At 39.6% G+C, this 20809-nt stretch overlaps 1 protein-coding gene across 4 annotated transcripts in view; it reads left to right on the top strand.

The window, feature by feature from the left end:
* The first annotated feature begins 1606 nt into the window (after positions 1-1606).
* Positions 1607-20809, top strand: part of CAPN7 (calpain 7) — a 32616-nt gene continuing 13413 nt past the window's right edge. The window contains exons 1-14 of one of the 4 annotated variants that reach the window (XM_080639337.1): positions 1607-1804; positions 5517-5625; positions 6701-6858; positions 9230-9297; positions 11026-11223; positions 12057-12143; positions 13081-13207; positions 13942-14027; positions 14929-15022; positions 15369-15515; positions 17045-17151; positions 18073-18193; positions 18423-18567; positions 20202-20301. In XM_080639337.1, the coding sequence (XP_080495463.1) occupies positions 1703-1804; positions 5517-5625; positions 6701-6858; positions 9230-9297; positions 11026-11223; positions 12057-12143; positions 13081-13207; positions 13942-14027; positions 14929-15022; positions 15369-15515; positions 17045-17151; positions 18073-18193; positions 18423-18567; positions 20202-20301 (1649 nt within the window). In that variant the 5' untranslated portion in view covers positions 1607-1702. Of the gene's footprint in view, positions 1805-2093; positions 2139-5516; positions 5626-6700; positions 6900-9229; positions 9298-11025; positions 11224-12056; positions 12144-13080; positions 13208-13941; positions 14028-14928; positions 15023-15368; positions 15516-17044; positions 17152-18072; positions 18194-18422; positions 18568-20201; positions 20302-20809 lie in introns of those variants that run through there. The other 3 variants (XM_080639338.1, XM_080639339.1, XM_080639340.1) reach the window with 3 other exon arrangements.

Raw genomic sequence — 20809 nt, 5'->3', positions numbered from 1 at the left:
TAGATACTCGCCCATACTGTCCCACACACCATGACACTCATGACTGTCCAGCCCTGGGGAAAACCTCTCGGTCCCCCTGTATTGTCTAAACCCAGACAAGACCCAAACCTGACTCTGCTTAACTCTCAGGATCAGACAAAATGGTCGTGGGTAGAACACACTCTGTGTGTGTGCCAACATGCTGATCCCCATCACAATCAGCAGGCAGGTCCCAAGGGTACCCAAAGGCCATTCAAAACTCTCAAATGATGCTGCTGTACTTGTCACTGGGGCTAGTGTAGCTGCTGTGCTTGAAGGCTTTCTCACCACCAGCTTCTCTTTTTCCGAGTCCAGATCTTCCTCCTCTGCCTTGCTGGGAAGCGCTGCGTGGTCTCCTGCATCCTTCTGGGGCTCAGGCTCACGGGGCTCGGCAGACGGCTGCTGGGGGATGCTCTCGGCCGCCGCGGGGCTGGGCTCGGCTGTGGGGCTCTGCTCCTCCGCCGCCTCCTCCCGCTGCTCGGCAGCCGCCTCCTTCCCGGCCTCCGGCCCCGCTCCCGCCGCCGCTTGGTCCCCGGGGCCGCTCTCCCGGGCCGCTTCGGCCGCCGCCGGCTCCCGGGGCCGCTCCCCCTCGGCTCCCCGCAGCCTCACAAAGACGGAGGCGAGGACGAGGGCCAGGACAGTGAAGAGCAGCGGGACGGCCAGGTACAAGTCCATGGCCACGTCCATCCCACCCTGCTGCCGGAGCCCCCCCGTATCGCAAGCCATTACCATAAAGTACAGTGAAACAAGAACCTTAGCCCAAGGCCCACACTTGATAAACACTAACACAGCAAATACCGGCTCTAAGTAAGCTACAGCATACTGAAACTGTGACATCAAGAGAAACAACTTTGAGAGCCAATAAATCAGCATTGTGCCTTGGTCAGATCTGTTGTTATCTCAACCCTTCGTGCCCCACGTTGGGCGCCAAAAAGAACTGTCGTGGTTTAAGCCCAGGCCGTAAATCAGAACCACGAAGTCCACTTCCCCCCCACCTTTCTTCCCCCCGCTCCTGGAGGGACGGGGAGGAGAATCAAAAGAATGCAGCTCCCACTGGTTGAGATAAGAACAGTTTAATAACTAAGGTATAACACAAATCACTACTGCTACCACTAATAGTAATAATGATAAAGGAAATAACAAGGAAGAGAATACAACCGCTCACCAACCGGTACCTCACCCCCACCCTGCAGTGCTCCAGCCCTTCCGGGAACTCTCAGTTCTACCTCCTGGGCATGACGTGCTGTGGTATGGAATACCTCTTTGGCTAGTTTGGGTCAGGTGTCCTGTCCCTGCCTCCTCCTGGCTTCTCCTCCTCCCTGGCAGAGCATGAGACTCTCAAAGTCCTTGGTCAGTCTAAACATCGCTGTTATCAGCCCTGTTCCCAGGCGGAAAGTCAAAAACACAGCACTGCACCAGTAGAAAAAATGACTGCTACTGCTAAACCAGGACACACGGGCACCCCTCTGAGGGCATGCGCGCTCCCCTTCCTGCCCCGGCTTCTCCGGACCCGCTGGCACCGGGGCAGGCTCAGTCAGGGCAGGTGGGCGTGCCCAGGGGAGCAGGCGGTCGGCATGGGGGCGGAGCCGGCGGCTGTGGCGGGGTCAGGGAGGCGGAGGCGGGGGCCGCGCGGTAGGTTTAGGGGCTCGCTGCCGCTGGCGGCGGTACTGGGAGAGCGCCGGTCATGGATGCTACTGTGCACGAGCTGGATGCGGTGAAGTTCGCGCAGCTGGCGGTGCAGAGGGACCACAGCGGGCGCTACCAGGAAGCAGTCTTCTACTATAAGGTATGGGGGGAACGGAGGGCGCGTCGGCGGCAGCCGGTTCCCTCAGGGCGCCGGTGTCCATTTCTCCTCGCTGTCCTGAGGTCTTTGGCCTACCGGTAGGTTTGCGCACCCCCGCTGAGCCACCAGAGGGCTGGTGGAGGGAGAGGTGGCCCAGCCCTGTCCTGTCGGTGGGGGATCGGTGTGCTGGGTTAGCGCTGCCGGGACTGCTTCCCGATCCTCTTGGCGGGTGTGTCCCGGGGACGGGAGCACTGCTCGGCCTGGGGCAAGGCGTGTCGGTTTCAGCCGAGAAGAGACCGGAAGGCCGGCCTTGCGCGTCGGAAGTTTGTCTCCGGAGGTGCGGCGTCCTTCGGGGCGGGTTGCGAAATGCGTTTTTCCCTGCGTTGTGTTACCGGGTGGGAGTAAGGGCTGCCCATGCGCTGCTGCCTGCTCGCGGGCTGTGGGGTAGCACTGCAGCGGCGGTACTTGAGAAGCGGGTATGGGCACGGGCACTTGTGCAGCTGGTGGAGACACAGGCCGTTTTTGGGACGTTGCTGCTTAAGCTAGCTAAAAACGCCTCTCTCCCGCTGGTGGTCCACTTTCATTCTTGGCCTCTCCCCTACCTCTGCCAGGCTGTTCAATTTTATGTTGGAGGTGTAAGCGCTGAGCATTCTGGAGAACTGTGTTAAGGGAGGCATAAGAGAAGCGGGCATACTGCAGCTCTTGAGCGTGCATCTGGGAACAACTGTTGTATCATCAAATGGAGACTTACATGGTGAAATACAAGATGTTCAGTAGTAAGCTGTCTTCAGGTCGCAAGCTACCAGTGATGTGTTTTAAGCCACATATGAATATCCTTTATGTTAGGGATCCCACTTTATTATTTTAATGCAGCTTCCTCTTCCTCTTATTCCTGTAGAATCCAGGGTATGTTGATGTTGATTCAATGTGTTGCTCAGTATCTATACACTTACTCCTGGTATTTAGTAGCTTCTCTGCAATCATTATGACTTCTTTACCTGTGCAAGTGGTCTCATTTTGTTGGATTTATGTTTTGCAAAGTTACACTAAAGTTCCATATCCCACTGGCTTTACATCCCACCTGTGAGAAGGGATTTCTTTGAAGCCTATGTTTAATCCTTGTTTGAGTAATCATTCCACAAATTCCATTATCCTGCCAAAGTAACTCTTCTCCATTAACTTGCTAAGAACTCTGTAGTTGACCTTTTACTTCATGAGTACTATGTGTCTTTGAAACAATATAAAAAGTATAGTGCTGTTATCATGGTGGCCTATGCATGTGTGAAAGGATAGGTACTTTTTTTTTGAACCTGGTTGGTAATGTAGGGTGAGCTAAGTTTATATATGTAAAGCATATATACACTCCTAAACCAAGTGTAGTTACCCATAATAATACAACAGTGTGTGTGCAAGGTCTAATAGCTGTGCGCAGTACTTCTTTATTACTTTACTACCTTATTTAGTACATTTCTTAGTATATCTGGAAGAAATTATCAAATGCTCTTCAGAAGAAAACCATCTTTTTGTGCAGGTAATCACTCTTGTGTGTTTCTCTACAGCGTTTGGAAAATCTCTTCCATTTGCAGAATTCTTCATGATGATTTAGCCTGTGTAGGTTTGGCTTTCCGGCTGTTTCCTGAAGAATCACTGTCAATTTTAAATTAAACAAGAATAGTAAGAAAATACCACCTAGTATTTTGGGGTTACTTTTTTATTGAACAGTGTGAATAAGCTCTGGCCTGTCACCAACTTTCTTATCAACTGCTCTAAGCATTTCAGAGCCCTCTGGTGCAATTACTAAGCAATTCAGAAAGCTTGGGTGCTGAACAGGATTCTGCAAGAACTTGACCTTACGGATGAAGCACAGGAAATGATGCAGTTTGTTGCTGATAGACAGCAAATGGCCTGTCTAAATGGAGTTCCAGTGGCTAGCAAATGCTGTTTGCTTCCTGCTATTGTGTAACTGATAGATCCCTAGAGGAAGTCTGCATGTGAACCAGCTTAGGGTATCTTGCTAAGGGTGCTTTATGGAAACATCAGACTTATTTGGGCAGCTGACGACTGCAGCAAAACTGGTGGAGGCTGTTGCTAAGTTTGACTGTTGACCACCATTTAGCAATTTAGACTGATGACCAATAGCCACTGCTGTGTTTTGGCATGAGTAGTGTGCAACAGCTACACTAACTCTGAACTGCATGTCCATTTTATCACTGGAAACGGTTGGCATGCTGGCTCTTCAGACAGTTTGTCAACTGCTTCAGTCCTTTAGAGGCATAAATTATAAAAGACTGTTTTCATTATGTTTACATCTTAAAAACTGGCAAAACAGTTGTGCTTAAAATCACAGGAGCAACATCAATTGTGCATTGAATTTGCAGCACTGGTTTGAAAATCCCACAGTTGATCTTTGTGTCATATGTAGACAGCTTGTTGTCTACAATATTGCACCTGTTTTGTCAATCTGTAGTTGTGGTGTGTCACAGACAAATACGTATATATCCTTTGAGCAGATCTCTACAGTGCACTTTTTATCCCCGTGAAATATAGTTGTATGCTAGACCTTGATGGTAGTTAATTGCTGCATATGAATGGAACAGTACTTATATTTACCTTTCTGTTGCTGTGAACATTTTATATGATGTGATATGGTGATGGATGTTGACGGAGTTTGAAGTACTTGGTTCTGTGATGCTTGTCAATAAAAAATTGCCCTGATAACAAGCACAGGTTGTATCAGGATGAGTTTTAAGCTTGGGTAAACTAGGCAGATGTGTATTGGAGCAAACTGCTGAGCTTGGCAGAAATTATGGCCATAAAGCACGCAAGAGAAATCTTTTGGCCATGGCTGTGTGCTTGACCTATGCAGAGCAGCCTCTCCAAGCACCACCTTTGTGGAGCAGCTCTCTAGTTACTGATCTCCTTCCTAAATACTCAGCCTGCTACATGGCCACCTTCTCTACTGCTGCTGGGAAGATGAGTGCTGCCACAAAAGTGGATTTTTCCATGCGAGTAATGAGGACAGAATAGAGTTTTTATCCTCATCTTTGTGAGTGACAAATTTCAGTTCTCCATATGCTTCTGACACTGTGCCAGCTCTGTTTATCGCAACCCCGACAAACCTTGTATGTTTTTCATAAGTTTAGTGAAATGGATAGACAGCTGATGCAACTGAAGGCCTTTTTTCTTAATAAATTTGTACAGTCTGCAAAAGCCTTCATGCAGATAATATACTGTGCTTCTGAGCTGGAGGCCTATGCTCTCTCCTGGAAGTAGGCTTTCATCCAGTGTTTGGTGTATGGTTTTTTCACCCATAACTTCAAGTCTGCAGCTTTAAAATTAAAAGGCAGTTTGTGGCTTGTGAGCTTTACTGAACTGATTTCAGTGCATGTTTGAAACATGCTGATTTTACTTAAAATCTCTTAATTCCATGCATTCCTGTATGGGCAGACCTAAGATCTGGCCGTACAGAACCTCCAAAGTTTGATTTCTTTTTTTTCTTTCAGTGATATTACAGCTTGTCCCATGTGTGAAATCTTGAACGCAACCTCATTTGTAACTTGAAATTTGTTATTTCCAGCAGAATTTCCCTGCAGCCATATTGCAGATGCAGGGGCTTGCTTTCACCTAATTTATGGCTCCTGTAGGTCCTCTGTTTACGGAAAGTAATTTTCTAGGCAGCAAACATTAACTTTGTCTCAAATTCTTTTCACTGCAGGAAGCTGCACAAGCCTTGATTTATGCTGGGATGGCAGGGTCCAACTTGGAAAATATTCAAGAAAAAATAAATGAGTATTTGGAAAGAGTTCAAGCTCTCCATTCAGCAGGTGAGTAAGGACCTTTCTAACTAAACCTATGCGTAAATTCATTGAGTGTAAAGCCTTTCAGTGCTGTGAAATAGGTATCAATGATGTGTGCTGGTTTTCGTTATTCTAATTTCCTTGTCTTTTGTGAAGAATGACAAATGAAACAAGCACATCAGTGCTTTGAATTCTGATATATCAGAAATGAAGTGGAGATTTACTTCCTAAGGATGTGGGTGTTGGGTATCCTTTCCTTTTAAATATTATTAGGAACCACAACTGCAGAGCAAACCTGAAAAAGTAATTCAATATAGCAACAAAAAATGTTCAGGAACAAATCAAAACTCATGTCTAAGCCTCAGCTGAATGATGGATTTGAAGCAAGTGGGTTCTGGTATTCATGTAGTATTACTAACTTTGAGAGGGCAAAGAGCCCTTTGCTCTCTTAAGGGTTTCCTTGTTTGATCCAGTTTTGGTGTTTGTGCTTAGACCAAAATCCCAAATTTTTGTACACCTGCAATTCTCAGTTAGAAGCATAGAATCACTTGGCCAGAAAGGGGCCTTGGGAAGTCTATAGACCAGTCTTGTACTCGGAGCACTGTAGACTTTGATTTTTTGGACCAGGTTGGTCAGGTCCTCAAAATGCCTGAGAACAGAAATCTTCTTCAGGTCATTAATAAAGGTATTAAATTATATTAGACCCTGAGGAACTTGTATGTTACCATAGGTGATGTATTTTCACAAATGATGCAATATTTTGGGGATTGAAACTAGATGATCTTAAGGTCCTTTCCAACCCAAACCATTCTATGATTCTGTTTTGCATAATTAAACATCCTTGTCCTTAATATAATATGAAAGAGGTTTTATTTACATTGACTTGTGAAATACCCTGAGAGTGTATTTCTGCTTCAGGAGGTGGTAGTGGTGGTCGTTTCTTGTCCTTGCAAAGATGTTTTTAGCAAAATTAAGAAATATTTGCTTTCCAGCCAAGAAATAGATATTGCCCATCTGATTAGAACTGCCAGTGTTTCAGTACCAGTAGCTGTTTTTACATATCTGCTGCTGTAGAAAACTAAATACTTTCTTTTTCATTTAGTTCAGTCACAGAACACAGACCCTCTGAAGTCAAAACAACAGTTGGACTTGGAGCGTGCTCACTTCCTAGTTACACAGGCTTTTGATGAAGATGATAAAGGCAATGCAGAAGAAGCTATAGAGTTGTACACAGAAGCAGTGGAACTCTGTTTGAAAACAGTATGTTAAGCTACAGATTAACTTGGTGGAATTATGTGATGGTAAGAAATTCTTCCACTTATGCAAGTGACTGGCCCTTAAAGGCTGGCTTAAAAATGGAGTACCTGTATTTCTAAAACCTAATTTTTTAATTGGTTTGTTTTGTTTTTTTTTTTTTACTTTTTCCACTGTTTGGGTTTTTTCTCTTTGTTTTGTTTTTTTTGGAGTGTTTTTTTTGTTTTGGGGGGTTTTTTTGTTGTTGTTGTTTTTTGTTGGGTGGTTTTTTTTTTAAGTGTTTCTTCTAGGATTTGTACTATGTTGCTATTCAACACTGTAAATTTATGGGGACTTGAAATTTGTGTGTTTTTTCCTGAAATGGATTATACTAAAACCTAGAAGTATTCTGTAACTGTTCTCATGTTAATTTTCGCTCTGGAGCAGATGCAACACTAAACCAGAAATTAAACCAGTTAAAACGGAAGCTGTCTGGCTGATGTGTAAGCTGTATTGCTTTCTGACTACATTAAAGGAAGCAATTTAAGGGGAATTTTTGTGTGTAACAGTTTCTGAGAAAATAACAGACTCCTGGTGCCAAAACTGGTAAAAATACTACTTGATTACTCAGTGCTCGACATTAAAGCTGTTACATGTGAATTTAATTCACACTGAAATTAATGGTAAGGATCAATTGGCTATTATGTAAATGATGAAGAATGTAATTACAGGTACTGCTTTTTTCCCTTAAGTCCAGTTGCCTTAAATAACTCGTTACAGGAAGAGGCTCACCATCATAATGTAACTCCACCAAGTCTGTTTTATTTTTTCTCTTCTTTTCCTTTTTTATAATGTAAATATATGTGGGTTGTTGGGAGGGGAGTGTTACATTTGTTACATGCTAGAGTAAAATCTTCTTTCTGAATTCTGTAAACTGTTATTATGTAGGCTAAAATACCCTGGTGATACAGTGTAACCGGATGAAGACTAGAGCTGCTCTAGTTTTTTCCGCTTGAGCTGCTGGAGCAGAGCATTTTCAGTCTATTAGATAACATTTACTGCAGCAGCGTACTGTTTTTCCTCTGTTGTGTTCCTCCTCTTGTGTCAGTGCGTGCAAATATTACTTACGTGTACTGAAGTTATTCTGAAATTATCTCATTAACAACTGCCTTTATCACATATTTCATTAAGTAGAGATACTGGTGAAGTTTGTTTTAATTTTGACTAACATATTAATTTGCTGAGATTACTGTAGGCTTTGTCCCTCAGGGTGATTAGAAAGTACTGCTTTCTTCCCCAGGATGAAAGAAGACTGAAGGAACTCTGCTATCTTGAAGCTTTACTTCTGTCTCTCTCAGTAGATTCAGGTGGAGAGATTTAGTTCTTCCTTACTCTTGAAGCACTTGGAGAGCAGCCATTCCTCCTCTTCTATGGCTGACTCCTAGATAAGTGTGCTGGTGTTCCTGCTTATCTTCATATGTCTTTCAAAGTCTTTTCTAACCAGGAACTCTGGAGTGTAATTTAATTGCAAATGAAAACATTTGCTTATAAAGGGTGTTTCTAGTTTTGTTTCTTGATGTGAAACTAGCTTGCCTTCTGTTTACTCAGTTGACCTAGCTGACTCAGGAGAAAGGTACAAGTCTAGAACTTGAAACCTGCTTGTTGGTGTTACGGGAGAAGGCACACCTTATGCTGTGCCTCTTGCAGATTCTTTAGCTGCAGTAGCCGTGCTTCATCTGTAAGGAAAACAAAAGCATAAACTGTCATAGCTGACCACCTGTCCTGGGTTCAGCAGTAGCAGTAACTGGGAAGTAACTGAGATGAGAAGTTAGGACTCTTGATACCTGTTTTAGTGCCTTCTCATAGATTGTTTTATGCCTTTGCTTGCAGGTTAAAAATCTTGTTCTTGCACATCTGTCTTGTTTGTTTGTATTTTAAAGTAAAATTGTTTGTTTGAAAGTAAATGTTCAGATTTTCTTTTTTTCCTAAGTTACCATGATTATTTTTGACTAATTTGGGAAAAAGATTGGAACACATTTAAGCTCAGTAGTATAGATAACATATGTTTTTGTCTTCTTTCTGCTCATAATGTTTTAATATAGTTAATTCTTCTGGAGACTTGGTGTTGTGTACAGTGTTTCCCATGCTGAAGAATTTTAAATGCCATGTTCTCGAAACACTTACTTAGAACAACAAAATTACATTTGCTCGCTTGGGATGCTTTTTATACTAAGAAATAAAAAAAACCCAAAACACATTTGCTCATCTGAAAAGAGAATTGGAAAAAATAGCTAGTTGCTCTTTGATTCAACCTGTAAGTGTGGAATTTTGCAAACTGAGCTTGTAAAACCTTCTGTTTTTTTGGATATGTAGGTTTTTCTTTTATTTTGTATTTAAGGCTACTGAAACTTCAGAAGCAGGCCTACAGTCCAAACTGAAACAGCTGGCTCGACAAGCACTGGATAGGTGAGTACTGCTAATGTTAGTGACCATACTTGCTGTCAGGTCTGAATGCACTCTGTGAGTTGGATTCTAAATCTAGCATGTCTGTTCTGTACTGCAGAGTATGGATTCTGAGTTTGCTCCTGTAGAGATCTCCTTGCAGGTAGCTGTCAGCTGCTATGCCACTGACTACAGCAGCTCTTGTGCCAGCCCTCTGGGAATATTGGAGCATGCAGAATTAGGAAAGGACTGTGTATTTGTTGGTACCAATGCACTACTTCAGTATTCAGAGATATAAATTGGAGTACTCTACTACAATTACTGGCTTTTATAAAAATGCTGAAACACAGAGATGTGTTTCACATTCTGTGTGTGAAACACAGAAAAACAGATAAGGTGTCAATGTCCCTTCATAAGGAAGACAGTTTGGAAACTGGGACATGTTTATCTTGATGGTAGCAATCTAATTGTGGTGTAGATATAGTGAATTGAAGTCTATATCTGAAACAAATTACATGAGCAGAAGTTCACTCTTAATTCTTTTCCAACCAGCCGTTTGGTGCTGAATAATGGACTGTGTTGGGCTACATTTCCGCTTAAACTGGTTTTTGCCTCTTCTCACTCTGTGTTAAGAAACAAACAAAACTTTTTGCATGTGTGTGACTATCCAGCAGCTTAATGCAACAACAACAAAACATAGCTTCTGAATATACAGCCTTCAAGCCATTGAAATGAATATAGAATGCTAGTGAGGTTTTTTTCTGCTTTTGTAGCTCTTAGACAAATTAAATCCTGAAGGTATGAGGGGACACAAATCAGTTTTCTCTCCCTGTGTTTCAGTGGCCTCATTCATTATCTGGAAGCTCAGAACACCTACACCAATTCCCCCAGTAACGTAATTTAAAGGCAACTGTCCTGGTTTTGGCTGTGGCAGAGTTAATTTTCTTCCTGGTAGCTGGTACAGTGCTGTGTTTTGGCACTAGTCTGAGAATAATGCTGATAACACACCAATGTTTTAGTTGTTGCTCAGTAGCACTTACCCTGATCAAGGAGTTTTCAGTCTCTCATCCTCTGCCAGTGAGGAGAGGCCTGGGAAGCCAGGAGGAAGCAGAGACCAAACACCTGACCCAAACTAGCCAAAGGGGTTTTCCATGCCACAGCATGTCATGCCCAGTATAGAAACGGGGGGGAGTTACCTGGAACAGATAAATCACTTTTCAGGTTGAGCTGGGTATCAGTCAGTGGGTGGTGAGCTATTGTGTTGTGCATCACTTGAGTTTATTGTTCTTTTTGCATTTTCCCTTTTGGTTTTATATTCTTACCCTCTGTTATTTCACTTATTATCACTATTAGTAGTGTTAGACTGTAGTTCAGTTATTAAACTGTTCTTATCTCAACCTGTGGGTTTTTCATTCTTTTGATTCTCCTCCCCATCCCACCTGTGACAAGGGGAAAAGTGGGTGGGGGGAGCGAGTGGCTGCGTGGTGCTGAGGTAACCATGACAGCAACCAAAATCTAGTGAGTTTTGCCATGAGTAGTTTATATACGAGTTGAAAAGGCTAAATTTTAATTTATTCTGGAACATACTGTAGTACTGGCATCAGAAATTGATTTCTTTTCTTAGAAAAGTGGTGGAGGTTAACTTGGCATTTGTTCATTCCATTTAACATATGTGGGAACATGAAGCAAGCAAATCAATTATTGAACCATAACTACTTTTCAGTCATTATAAACAATTTTTATTTGCTTTAGAGCAGAGGCACTGAAGGAATCTACGTCAAAGTCATCTCAGAAGAAGTCAACTACAGCTAAACCAAATCATCCAGTCAGAACATTCTTTCCACTGGGACCTGATTTTTCTTTAAATGATAAACCACAGACAATCAGAGCAGTGCAGGCTAGTGAACCTCAAGGTCAGAGATACACTGCAGAGGAGATTGAAGTCCTGAGGTAAGTTGAAGACAAGTTTTTCCAAATTTCATCATTTGTGCTCACATCCTTTGTGCATCTTACACAGTAGATTGAAACAGCTGAAGCACGAGGTTTTAAGCAGAGGGTTGGAAAACTACTTCTTACCTCATTGCTGGTATTGCCTACACATCAATAAATTGTGTTATTTATGGTGGTGTAATTAGTGGCTTTTGTGGGAGGGAGTTGGAACTGGATTACTGTAAGGTCCTTTCCGGCCCAAACTATTCTGTGATTCTGTGATTTGATTTTAAAATATTTTGCCTAGCTCTTTTCAGTTAACTCCTTGTTTGAAACGGAAATTACATTCATGTTTAAATACGATCCTCGTTTTTTAGAAGGTATTCTGTGCATTTTAGTAAAAAATGTATTAATAAATATGCAGTATTTTTGTTGTTGTTTGACAAAGTATTCCAAAATAACTGCCCCAAATCTAGTGTTGCTAATTATTAATTGCTGTCAACTTACTCTAAGACTCTAATGAGAGGCCTAAGTGACTTGAGAAATTCCATTTAGGCAAATGTAGTTTTAAATGTGACTTCTAAAAGTAGCAAGAAGTTTGTGGCTGATAATCACTTTTATCCTGGCATGGAGACTTGTCCACAGATATGTATGTGCAGGATTAGTGCTGAGTCATCAAGTACTGCATGTTTCAAACCCAAATAAATACAGTGGTGGTTTCATTTTCAACAGATATTTTCACAAGCACTGTGTCTTGTTTGTTTTTAAAAACTAAGTTTGTTGTTACCTTCTGGAACTTGGTGTTTGAGAGACTGTAGACATGTTTGTAACTTCTTTTTTCTTATGACTTACAGGAAGACTTCAAAAATTAACGGCATCGAATATGTACCTTTCATGAGCGTTGATCTGAGGGAACGTTTTGCCTTCCCTATGCCGTTTTCGTAAGTGTGATTTGATTACTGAACTTTACTTTTGTTTTTATTTCCAAAGCTTTCCCATATTTGGTGTTTCTATGTTTTGTTTTCCAGAGTTTAAAATTGTTTGAATAGGCTTTTAAGCATAATTCAGGGAGAGATATTTAAATACTACCACTTTCTTCTTCTAGTCTGATTGTAAAATTTCAACATAAGCTGATCCAGTTGTGCACTGGTTTTGCAGTTCTATCTTCAAGCCCATAAGGACGATATTTTATTTGGCTTTTTAGACTATTAGGCTGGACTGCCAACTTGGGTCAGTTTCCTGGTTCTGCTGCTTACTAATGAGTTTAGCTCCCTCCCTCTCAGTTACCTGTAAAATGGAAGTGGTAGAAAATTCGTCTATAAAAGGACTCTTCTGAGGAAGAGTGATATGTAACTGTTAGACCTTCATTCATGAGAAATAATAATGTTAAGATTACATAACTAATAGACAAAACCACTGAGGGTTGGTTTTTGGATTTGGGTTACTTTGGTTTTGTTTTTTTTTTTTTTTCCACTAACAGCTTGTCAAACACACAGGCCTTGATATTTCAGAACTAAAGAAACTCTATTATTAGGTTATCATACTGAAATAAAGTGAAGAATTTGAGTTTCTGCTATTGTAGATGACTTTTTGGAATCCAGTTCTCCTATTTGGTCCTGTATGAAGGAAGTTCTTGGGTTGCATTTCATGGTTTTAATATTTCTGCTTTTTTTCTCTAAAAATCACAAACTTAGGAGTAGTGTTCTTTGAAATTGTTTTACAGCTCTGTATATAAAACTGTGTAATTGTTCTGCACATATTTTGCACCATCTATCAGATGTATATAAGACTAGGTATAGCATGAAAAGCTTTTCTAAACTGCTACTGATTTATTTCTACTACTGACTTATTTCTACTCTTTTTCTCTCTTAAATCTAGTGATAAATGTGGGAAGCTACCATTGTCTCCCAAACAGAAAGCAATGTTTGCTAAGTGGGTGCGACCTGATGATATAACAAATAACCCCACAATGATTTATACTGTATCAAGTTTCAGCATAAAGCAGGTAAATTGTTCCTAAAGAGAAAAGTGTGCTGCTAGCAGTGTATTGCAGGGGACCTTCTTGTTCAAAAAAGAATCCCCAAATGTGAGAGTGCTTTCCATGGTTCTCATGAGATTAAATAAATAGTATCACTTAAGATTCCATGCATTTTCTAGCCATGAGAATAAACAGCTGTGTTAGCACACAGTGAAAATCAAAATCTGAATTCCAGCAGAAAATCCTATTTTCCAGAAATGGTGGTTAGGAAAAAAGGTAAGGTTACTCTGCAGCAAATTGTTCATTTAATTTACTGCATAGAAAAAATAATGAGTGCAATTTTTAAGTTTTTATTAGACAGGAAGCAGGGTGACCTGTTGAGAATCATGGGAGCATCTTGCTGAGTGTTGAGTTGCAGATGCCCCAAGCTACGCTGGAATCAACAGTAGAATATGCCATTGGATATGGTTTATATTATGCGGTTTGTTTTGGGTAGGGGGGAGGAAGTGTAAGTGAATGCTGAGGTATCTGCAGTTGTCACTGATTCTCACTAATAATTCTGGTTTGCTCTGTAGGGGCCTTGTGTTGAGCAAACATACATTTCCTGTCTTTTTAAGAGTAACTTTGCTTCTCTTGCTTGAAATCTTTTCCATTTGAAGGGAAAAACTCACTGATGATTTTCCTTCCCTCCATACATCCGATCTGTTTTTCAATATCTAAGTTACTAGTAAATGTCCTCACTGGCTTTCTTTTCTTTATAGACAATAGTGTCAGATTGCTCTTTTGTGGCATCACTAGCTATCAGTGCAGCATATGAAAGAAGATACAACAAAAAATTGATCACAAGGTAAGTAGCTGTTGCTTTCTAAGATCTTTTCAGACTTAATAACTGCCAGGCTTCTGCAATATGTATGACAGTTGCAGTTGGATACAGTAAAAAACAGCACTTTTTTCACTTTCATCTCCTTGGGACTTGTGGCTTTAGCACTTCTGAGAGGAAAGCCAACTTTATACAGATATGTATACAGACACTGGAGTTTAACTCCGGATGTGCTTGGAGGAGTTTTAAAGTTTGGAAGGTTTTGTTTGGGTTTTAATAGAAATTTTACTTTATAATGCTTTATATAATGCAAATTTTCCTACTTTGCTATGGCAGCTGCTGTGCAACAGGCATAGCATCTCACTGTAGAATTAATGTTAACAGCGCTGTCTCAGTTCCACTTGACTGGCATTCTGTGATAAATTTGGCATGGGTTTTGCCACTGCCAAGAGCCTATTGCCAGACCAATGTGTAAACACTATTTGTGGGGTTTTTTTTGGTTTAACCTATTCTCATTAGAGCGGAACTTGCTCTTTTTTGAGAGCAGTGAGTTCTGTGCTGTCTTCTCCTTCTTCAAATGTTTGACTTGTCATTCAGGCAAATACTGTATTTATACTACAGATATGTAAATAGCATTTGTTTAATAGTAAGATAAATTTGTTTGCCTTGCTTCTGATGGAGAAGCAATTAGGTTACTTATATTCTCTTTATTGCTATATTAAGCAGAGAACTGCAGCAAGAGCAAGGCCTGAAAAGTAAGACCTGTTTAAACATCTTTGTCATTTTTACTGAATTGAAGTTGTTCTTCCATATGTATGTTCAGTGTAAATTCTAGAAATAGACTCTGTTAATCCCACTTCTGTTATCAGTGTGTGTGCAGCCAAGGTATTTATGTCATAATTTCTTTTTTTTTTTTTCTCTTTAACAGTATTATTTACCCTCAGAATAAGAAAGGAGAACCAGAATACAATCCATGTGGCAAATACATGGTAAAGCTTCATATCAATGGTGTACCTAGAAAGGTAAATGGTTTGGGGAAGACTTTTATTCTGGTAATTACACTGAATATTTCTGTGCCTACTTTTCACAAGGTGTTAGATACTTTACAAGAGAGTACTGTCATCATCCCCATTTTACATAGGAGAAAGCAAGGCATGTTATCACAGGTCACCTGTAGACCTGGAACTGAATTTCTTGTTCACTTGGGCAAGCCGTTGCAGGATTGCTAGAGGTGTCCATATACGAGAACAATGGTCGGGGCTGGTTGTGTCTGAAAAGCTGTATATTTATTAAGTTTGGGCTTATTTTTTAAAATACTTCCAAAATACTTTATTTGCATAATGATGATTTTTCATTTATTTCCCACAGGTAATCATAGATGACCAGTTACCTGTTGATCATAGTGGAGAACTTCTCTGCTCTTATTCTAACAATAAGAATGAATTATGGGTATCATTAATAGAAAAGGCTTACATGAAGGTCATGGGAGGATATGATTTTCCTGGATCAAATTCTGTAAGTACTAGATTATTTCTAAGAGGCAAAATATTCCCCTTAAATAATCTTGGGTCTAATATTTTTCCTTCTAGTGAAATCAAAGTAAATTGCCTGGGGAGGCAAGTATTTGGTTTGACATTTTCTTGATATTTTTGTGTTTCTTTCTTTCACAAATATGCTTAGCTGTACTGTTTGGTGCTTATGGTTGGAAAGGACATGTATTTATATAATCTAGATGACAGTATTGGATGAAGTAATTATGTTTTGCCCATTTCAATATTGCTGATTTTGGTTTCTAACTGTCATTCAATAGATAGGGCAGTTAGTTAGGAAAGGAACAGGCTAGTCATTTAGTACATGTTTGTAGAGGGAGCAAGTACTTTGATCTGTGGAAGTTTATCAGATTTACACTCCTTTACATAAATATGTACTGGGTTCCTATAATGTGGTTACTAAAGAAGCAGTCATTGTACTGCAGCTAAAATGACATGCAAACTATTCTTTCAAAGGACAGGTTACTGAAATGGGCAGCCCACATAATCTTCATTTGTTACTTAGGAAGAATTTCTGATTTTAATTTGAAATGGGTTAAAATTTTAACACTGTATTTTTATTTCATGGTGCTGTCCACATTCTAGTTGATGTCTTAATGATTGCATTCTTGAAGGATATACTAGGTAATCATTGTCTTTTGAAAAATGATAATGGAGACAAATGTGGCTTTGTATAAGGGGTCAACTTGTCATACATTTTTATGTTTATGTCAGTGTTAGGCTGCTTTATTTTGGAGGACAGAATTTTATTGTTAATAATCTTATTATTCTCATTGTTGTCCTATAACTTGCTATCTGGAAGAACAGCTTGACGTGTGACATTTAATCTCCACCCTTCCTGCCCTTTTTCAACTGTATTACAGCTTCCTTGTATAATAAGGCTGTGGTGTACTTGTAATTCCTCAGGTTCCTACTCACCAGTGCTGGTTATTAACACTTCAAGCATTTATAGTTTCTGCTTTTGCTTTGAGGAGTACAAAGTGAAAGAAAAGGGAATAATCAATATTTCAGGGAGATAAAATTGGGAGATTAAAGTGGCTTTTTATGGAAATATATGTCAGTGTCAGCTTTACCAAAAAGGATAAAAACCCAACCCTGAGCCTTAGAAGTAAAACTTAAATAATTTAAAATGCACGTGTAATAGCAAAGTTCCAGATGGTTTCTGAGACTGTGCTTTAAAAAGTCTCTGCATCAATTAAATAAAACGCATCATAAAATTGAGCACAATTGATCATTCTTATGCTTCTTCCATTGCTCTGAAATTACAGTTTTCATTAATTCACTTAGTTCACTTTTCAGCTTTTGTCCTAACCTCATCAGATGAGGTTTTGTTTGTTTAATATAGTTTTAATCTTGAGCCTTTAATGTGTAGAGCTGTATTGTAACTTGTGTATACTTGATTTCTTTCAATGCATTTTTATAACCTGTTCACAGACATCATATGCATATAGCTGGGTCATCTGCTCTCATTTCTTTTGAATGTTTGTGTTTCAGAATATTGATCTCCATGCACTGACTGGTTGGATACCTGAAAGAATTGCTATGCACTCTGATAATCAAGCTTTCAATCAAGATAGTACTTTCAGAATACTTCATCAGAGGTAGAAGTTTTTAATTTCCTGAGTACTTAAAATGCTTGCTGTTTAGTAGCTCTAAAAAAGCAGTAAAAGCTGCCCTAGAAAAGCACTCTGAAAGCAGTACAGTCACCACAGATCCTTAATAGCATTTTGGTACTGCTGCAAATTGTGCTTTATAAGGCCTCCACATTGCTTTCTGGAAGATTTGAGATACTGATGGTTTTGATTGATAGAACAGAAGAGTGAAATATTGTGGAATTTTATTTGAGGTGATTTTTCTTCTTTCCATATGAAGAAAAAGAGTAGTAGCCATTTCTTGATGAAGAAAATAGAATATAGATTCAGAGAAGAGCAGTTTGGAACCAATTTACAAGCTAAAAGTGTTTAAAAAGTAGAAGGACATGTGTTCTGTGTTCTCACAGAGTTCCCCAGATCTTTGGCATTGATCTGCTGTCCTTAGCAAGCAGGTACAGTATAGTATTTCTAATTGTATCACAAGACCTTGGTTATTATACCCCAATAGTAAATCCCCTGGAGGAGCAGCAGAAGTCTTTCAAAACTGTGATACTGATCTTCAGATGTGTGAAGAGTGTCTTTAAAAAGTGACACACATTGAACTTCAGGTTGATAAATGCTGATTTTTATTTATAAAAATATGAAATGATGAAATTGTATGCAAATATTTTTTTCATTTAAAGCCTATACTTAAATACTGACAGAAAATAGTTTCACTTTCTCAAGGTTTTTCAGTAGTGGTTTCTGCTGATGAAAATGTGTTCCAGTTTTTATAAAGCAGGGTCACACTAATAATGTAAAAACATTGTTACAATATCTGACAAGTGTTAGTTTGAAACTTGCAAGATTTTAAATTAAAAGCTATTTTATTTGGGATTTTTTAAAAGCTAATTTTAAATTTAAAGCTATTTTTCATCTCTCTTTGAACAGATTTCACAAGGGAGATGTCCTTATCACAACAGCAACAGGGGTGATGTCTGAAGAGGAAGGAGAAAAATGGGGTTTAGTTCCAACCCATGCATATGCAGTCTTGGATATAAGGGAATATAAGGTATCAGTGTTTTCAGATGACTGTTTGAAAACTGTCTGCAGTGGATAGCTGCTGATTTTTTTTTTTTTGCTCTGATGGCTGCTATAGTTTATTTTGTCTTGAGCTCCATTGGGAAGTTCCAGAAAGCTTAATGATGCTGTATTTTCTTGAGCGGTTAGTCCATATTCTATGTTAATATAAATATAAAAATTACCTTGAGAAGATGAATCCATCAATTTTATTTCTTTAGGGACTTCGGTTTCTTCAGCTGAAAAATCCCTGGAGTCACTTACGTTGGAAAGGACGATACAGTGAAAATGACACAAGAAATTGGACCCCAGATTTACAAAAATACTTGAACTTTGATCCAAGAACAGCTCAGAAAATTGATAATGGTAATAAGGTTTAAAAAGTCACTATCTTTACAGATAATATAGATCTTTGTGGAAAGAAATGCGTAAGTACAAGGAGAGGGAGAGTAAAACTAAATAGCGTCAAAGTTTAGGAAGTCTTTGTGTATTTAAATCTGTAATTTCTGGTTTGTCTGTGATTTAAGTTTAATCTGGACTGTTTAATATAAATCAAATTAACTGACAAGAAATTATCTGCTTGCTTAAGTGTTGCTATCAGTATCTGGACATGAGGAGGTCGGGGCAAAGATAACATTCTGATAATAAACTGCATAATGCTGCTTTTTAATACATGAATAGACCTTTTGTGGTTTGGGGTTTTTGCCTCCAAAATTTGTGAATATGTGTCAAAGTGCTTTTTAAAATCAGTATTTAAACTAGTCTTGCCTGTATTTGAGTTTATGAACTGGAGGTAAGTGGTGGGTTGTTTTTTTTTCCTTGCATTACATTAATATATCCATACCAAATCTTTATGTACACTCTTATTTCTGGCTTTAAGAGTAGATCAAGACCTGTCTTTGAAACAGTGGTACTGCTATGTCACTGTCCAGAAAAACCAATTGGAATGATGCCTAGTACTGTCTTGTCCCATCTTCCCTGGGGAGCAGCAGAGCGTAGCATCTGGAAAGTCAGTGTGGGTTTGCTGGTGAACAGGCCTTCAGAAATTCCGCAGAAACTCTTTTTGTACATTCAGAAAGAGATATTTTCCCATTTTATAGCATTCTAGGTGCTGTCTGTTTATCTCTGTAAGGGAGCCCTTTTTTTCAGCGCTACTCTATTTTTGACAGCAGTGTGTATCCAAATGCATTAAATTATAACATTTATTGTTAAATTTCATACAAATGTATAAGGAAAACTTTTGATTTAATTATAAGAATAGCAGCCCTGGCTTTGTGACAATTATGGGAGATTAGCTCATTGTTTGGGGTTTGGGTTTTTTAATTGCGGACAGATCTGCAGCTGCCTCTGTCAGAGACTTGAATTATAAGGCTGTTACCTTTTTGAGAGCTCCTTTCATCAGGAATCTGTCAGCTTGCAGGTGGTGGTCTTGGTTGGAGTTGCAATTAGAGGTGCTATGGAGAATTAGATTAAACACATGAGAATGTTGTAAAGATAAAGCAGATTCAGGGTGCCAAAGCAAGTCATGTAGGTGTTGAATGAAATAGCATAGAAGTACATTCAAATGTACTCACATGTTGATTGAATACTTGATTGTGTTGGATGACTATTGAAGCAAATTGTTGAATTGATGGAACCTTTTAGGCTATGTAATGATTTTTAAAATCTTGTTAGGTTTTTAAAATTCTATTAGAAACCTAGGAAAGGGGGAGGAAAGGTTGGAATCATCTAGTGATGTCTCTTTCAATACAACAGATCCTATTATTACTTATGCTTATTGCTTGAGAATGAAAAGTGTCCTGACAGCTTCAAAAAGTGAGGACACTGACTTTTTGAAACTGACTTGGTTTAACATGTTTGTTTTGAGGTAAGTTTAAGTTTAGAAACGTACAAGGTTTTACAGAAATGTTGGTTTACATAAACTGTATTTATTCACCTGCAAAGAGGCAAGTAAAATCAAGGTGTCTAGTAAGGAAACAATAACAGCATGTCCTTTTTAGGCATTTTCTGGATTGCCTGGGAGGACCTGTGCCAGCACTATGATGTTATTTATTTGAGTTGGAACCCAAGTCTTTTTAAAGAATCTACGTGTATTCACAGGTTGGTCAAATAGAGAGAACTTTTGTGTCAGTATTTCAGTAAATGTTCTGATGGGGTGTTTCCTTCCTTCCATTCTTCCTAGTTACAGCTGAAGAGGTGAACTCCAACCATGCTCTCTTGAGCCTGACTTTACGCTTTTAAACTCTGAGCCCAGGCTTTGGTTTTGACTGCTTGTGTAACATCATTGAAACTCCAGTGACCTTTGTGATGTTGCTGTGGACCTAAGGCTGTATAACCAGATTCTGACCTCAGTCCCGCCTCTCTCTATGAGACTAGAAATCAGATTTTTGTGCAGTCTGTCTTTAAGCAAGTGATCAGACAGTACTTGAGTGACCTAGTTTTTGTTTGGAATTCATTTTCTTGGCCGGTTGTAAGTTGGTTGTGCAGTGTGTGTTGTCTTTACAGGGTGTGTTCACTGATGTCAGGAGTTTAATTCTATTTTTCCCCAGTTGCAGTTATCATAAGTAATCTTCCTTGCCTGCTGAGTTTTGCTTTTACTGAGCACAGT

This window comes from Psittacula echo (genome assembly GCF_963264785.1).
Source record: "Psittacula echo genome assembly, chromosome: 2".
NCBI lineage: Eukaryota > Metazoa > Chordata > Aves > Psittaciformes > Psittacidae > Psittacula > Psittacula echo.
This window is presented reverse-complemented; position numbering and strand designations above follow the sequence as displayed.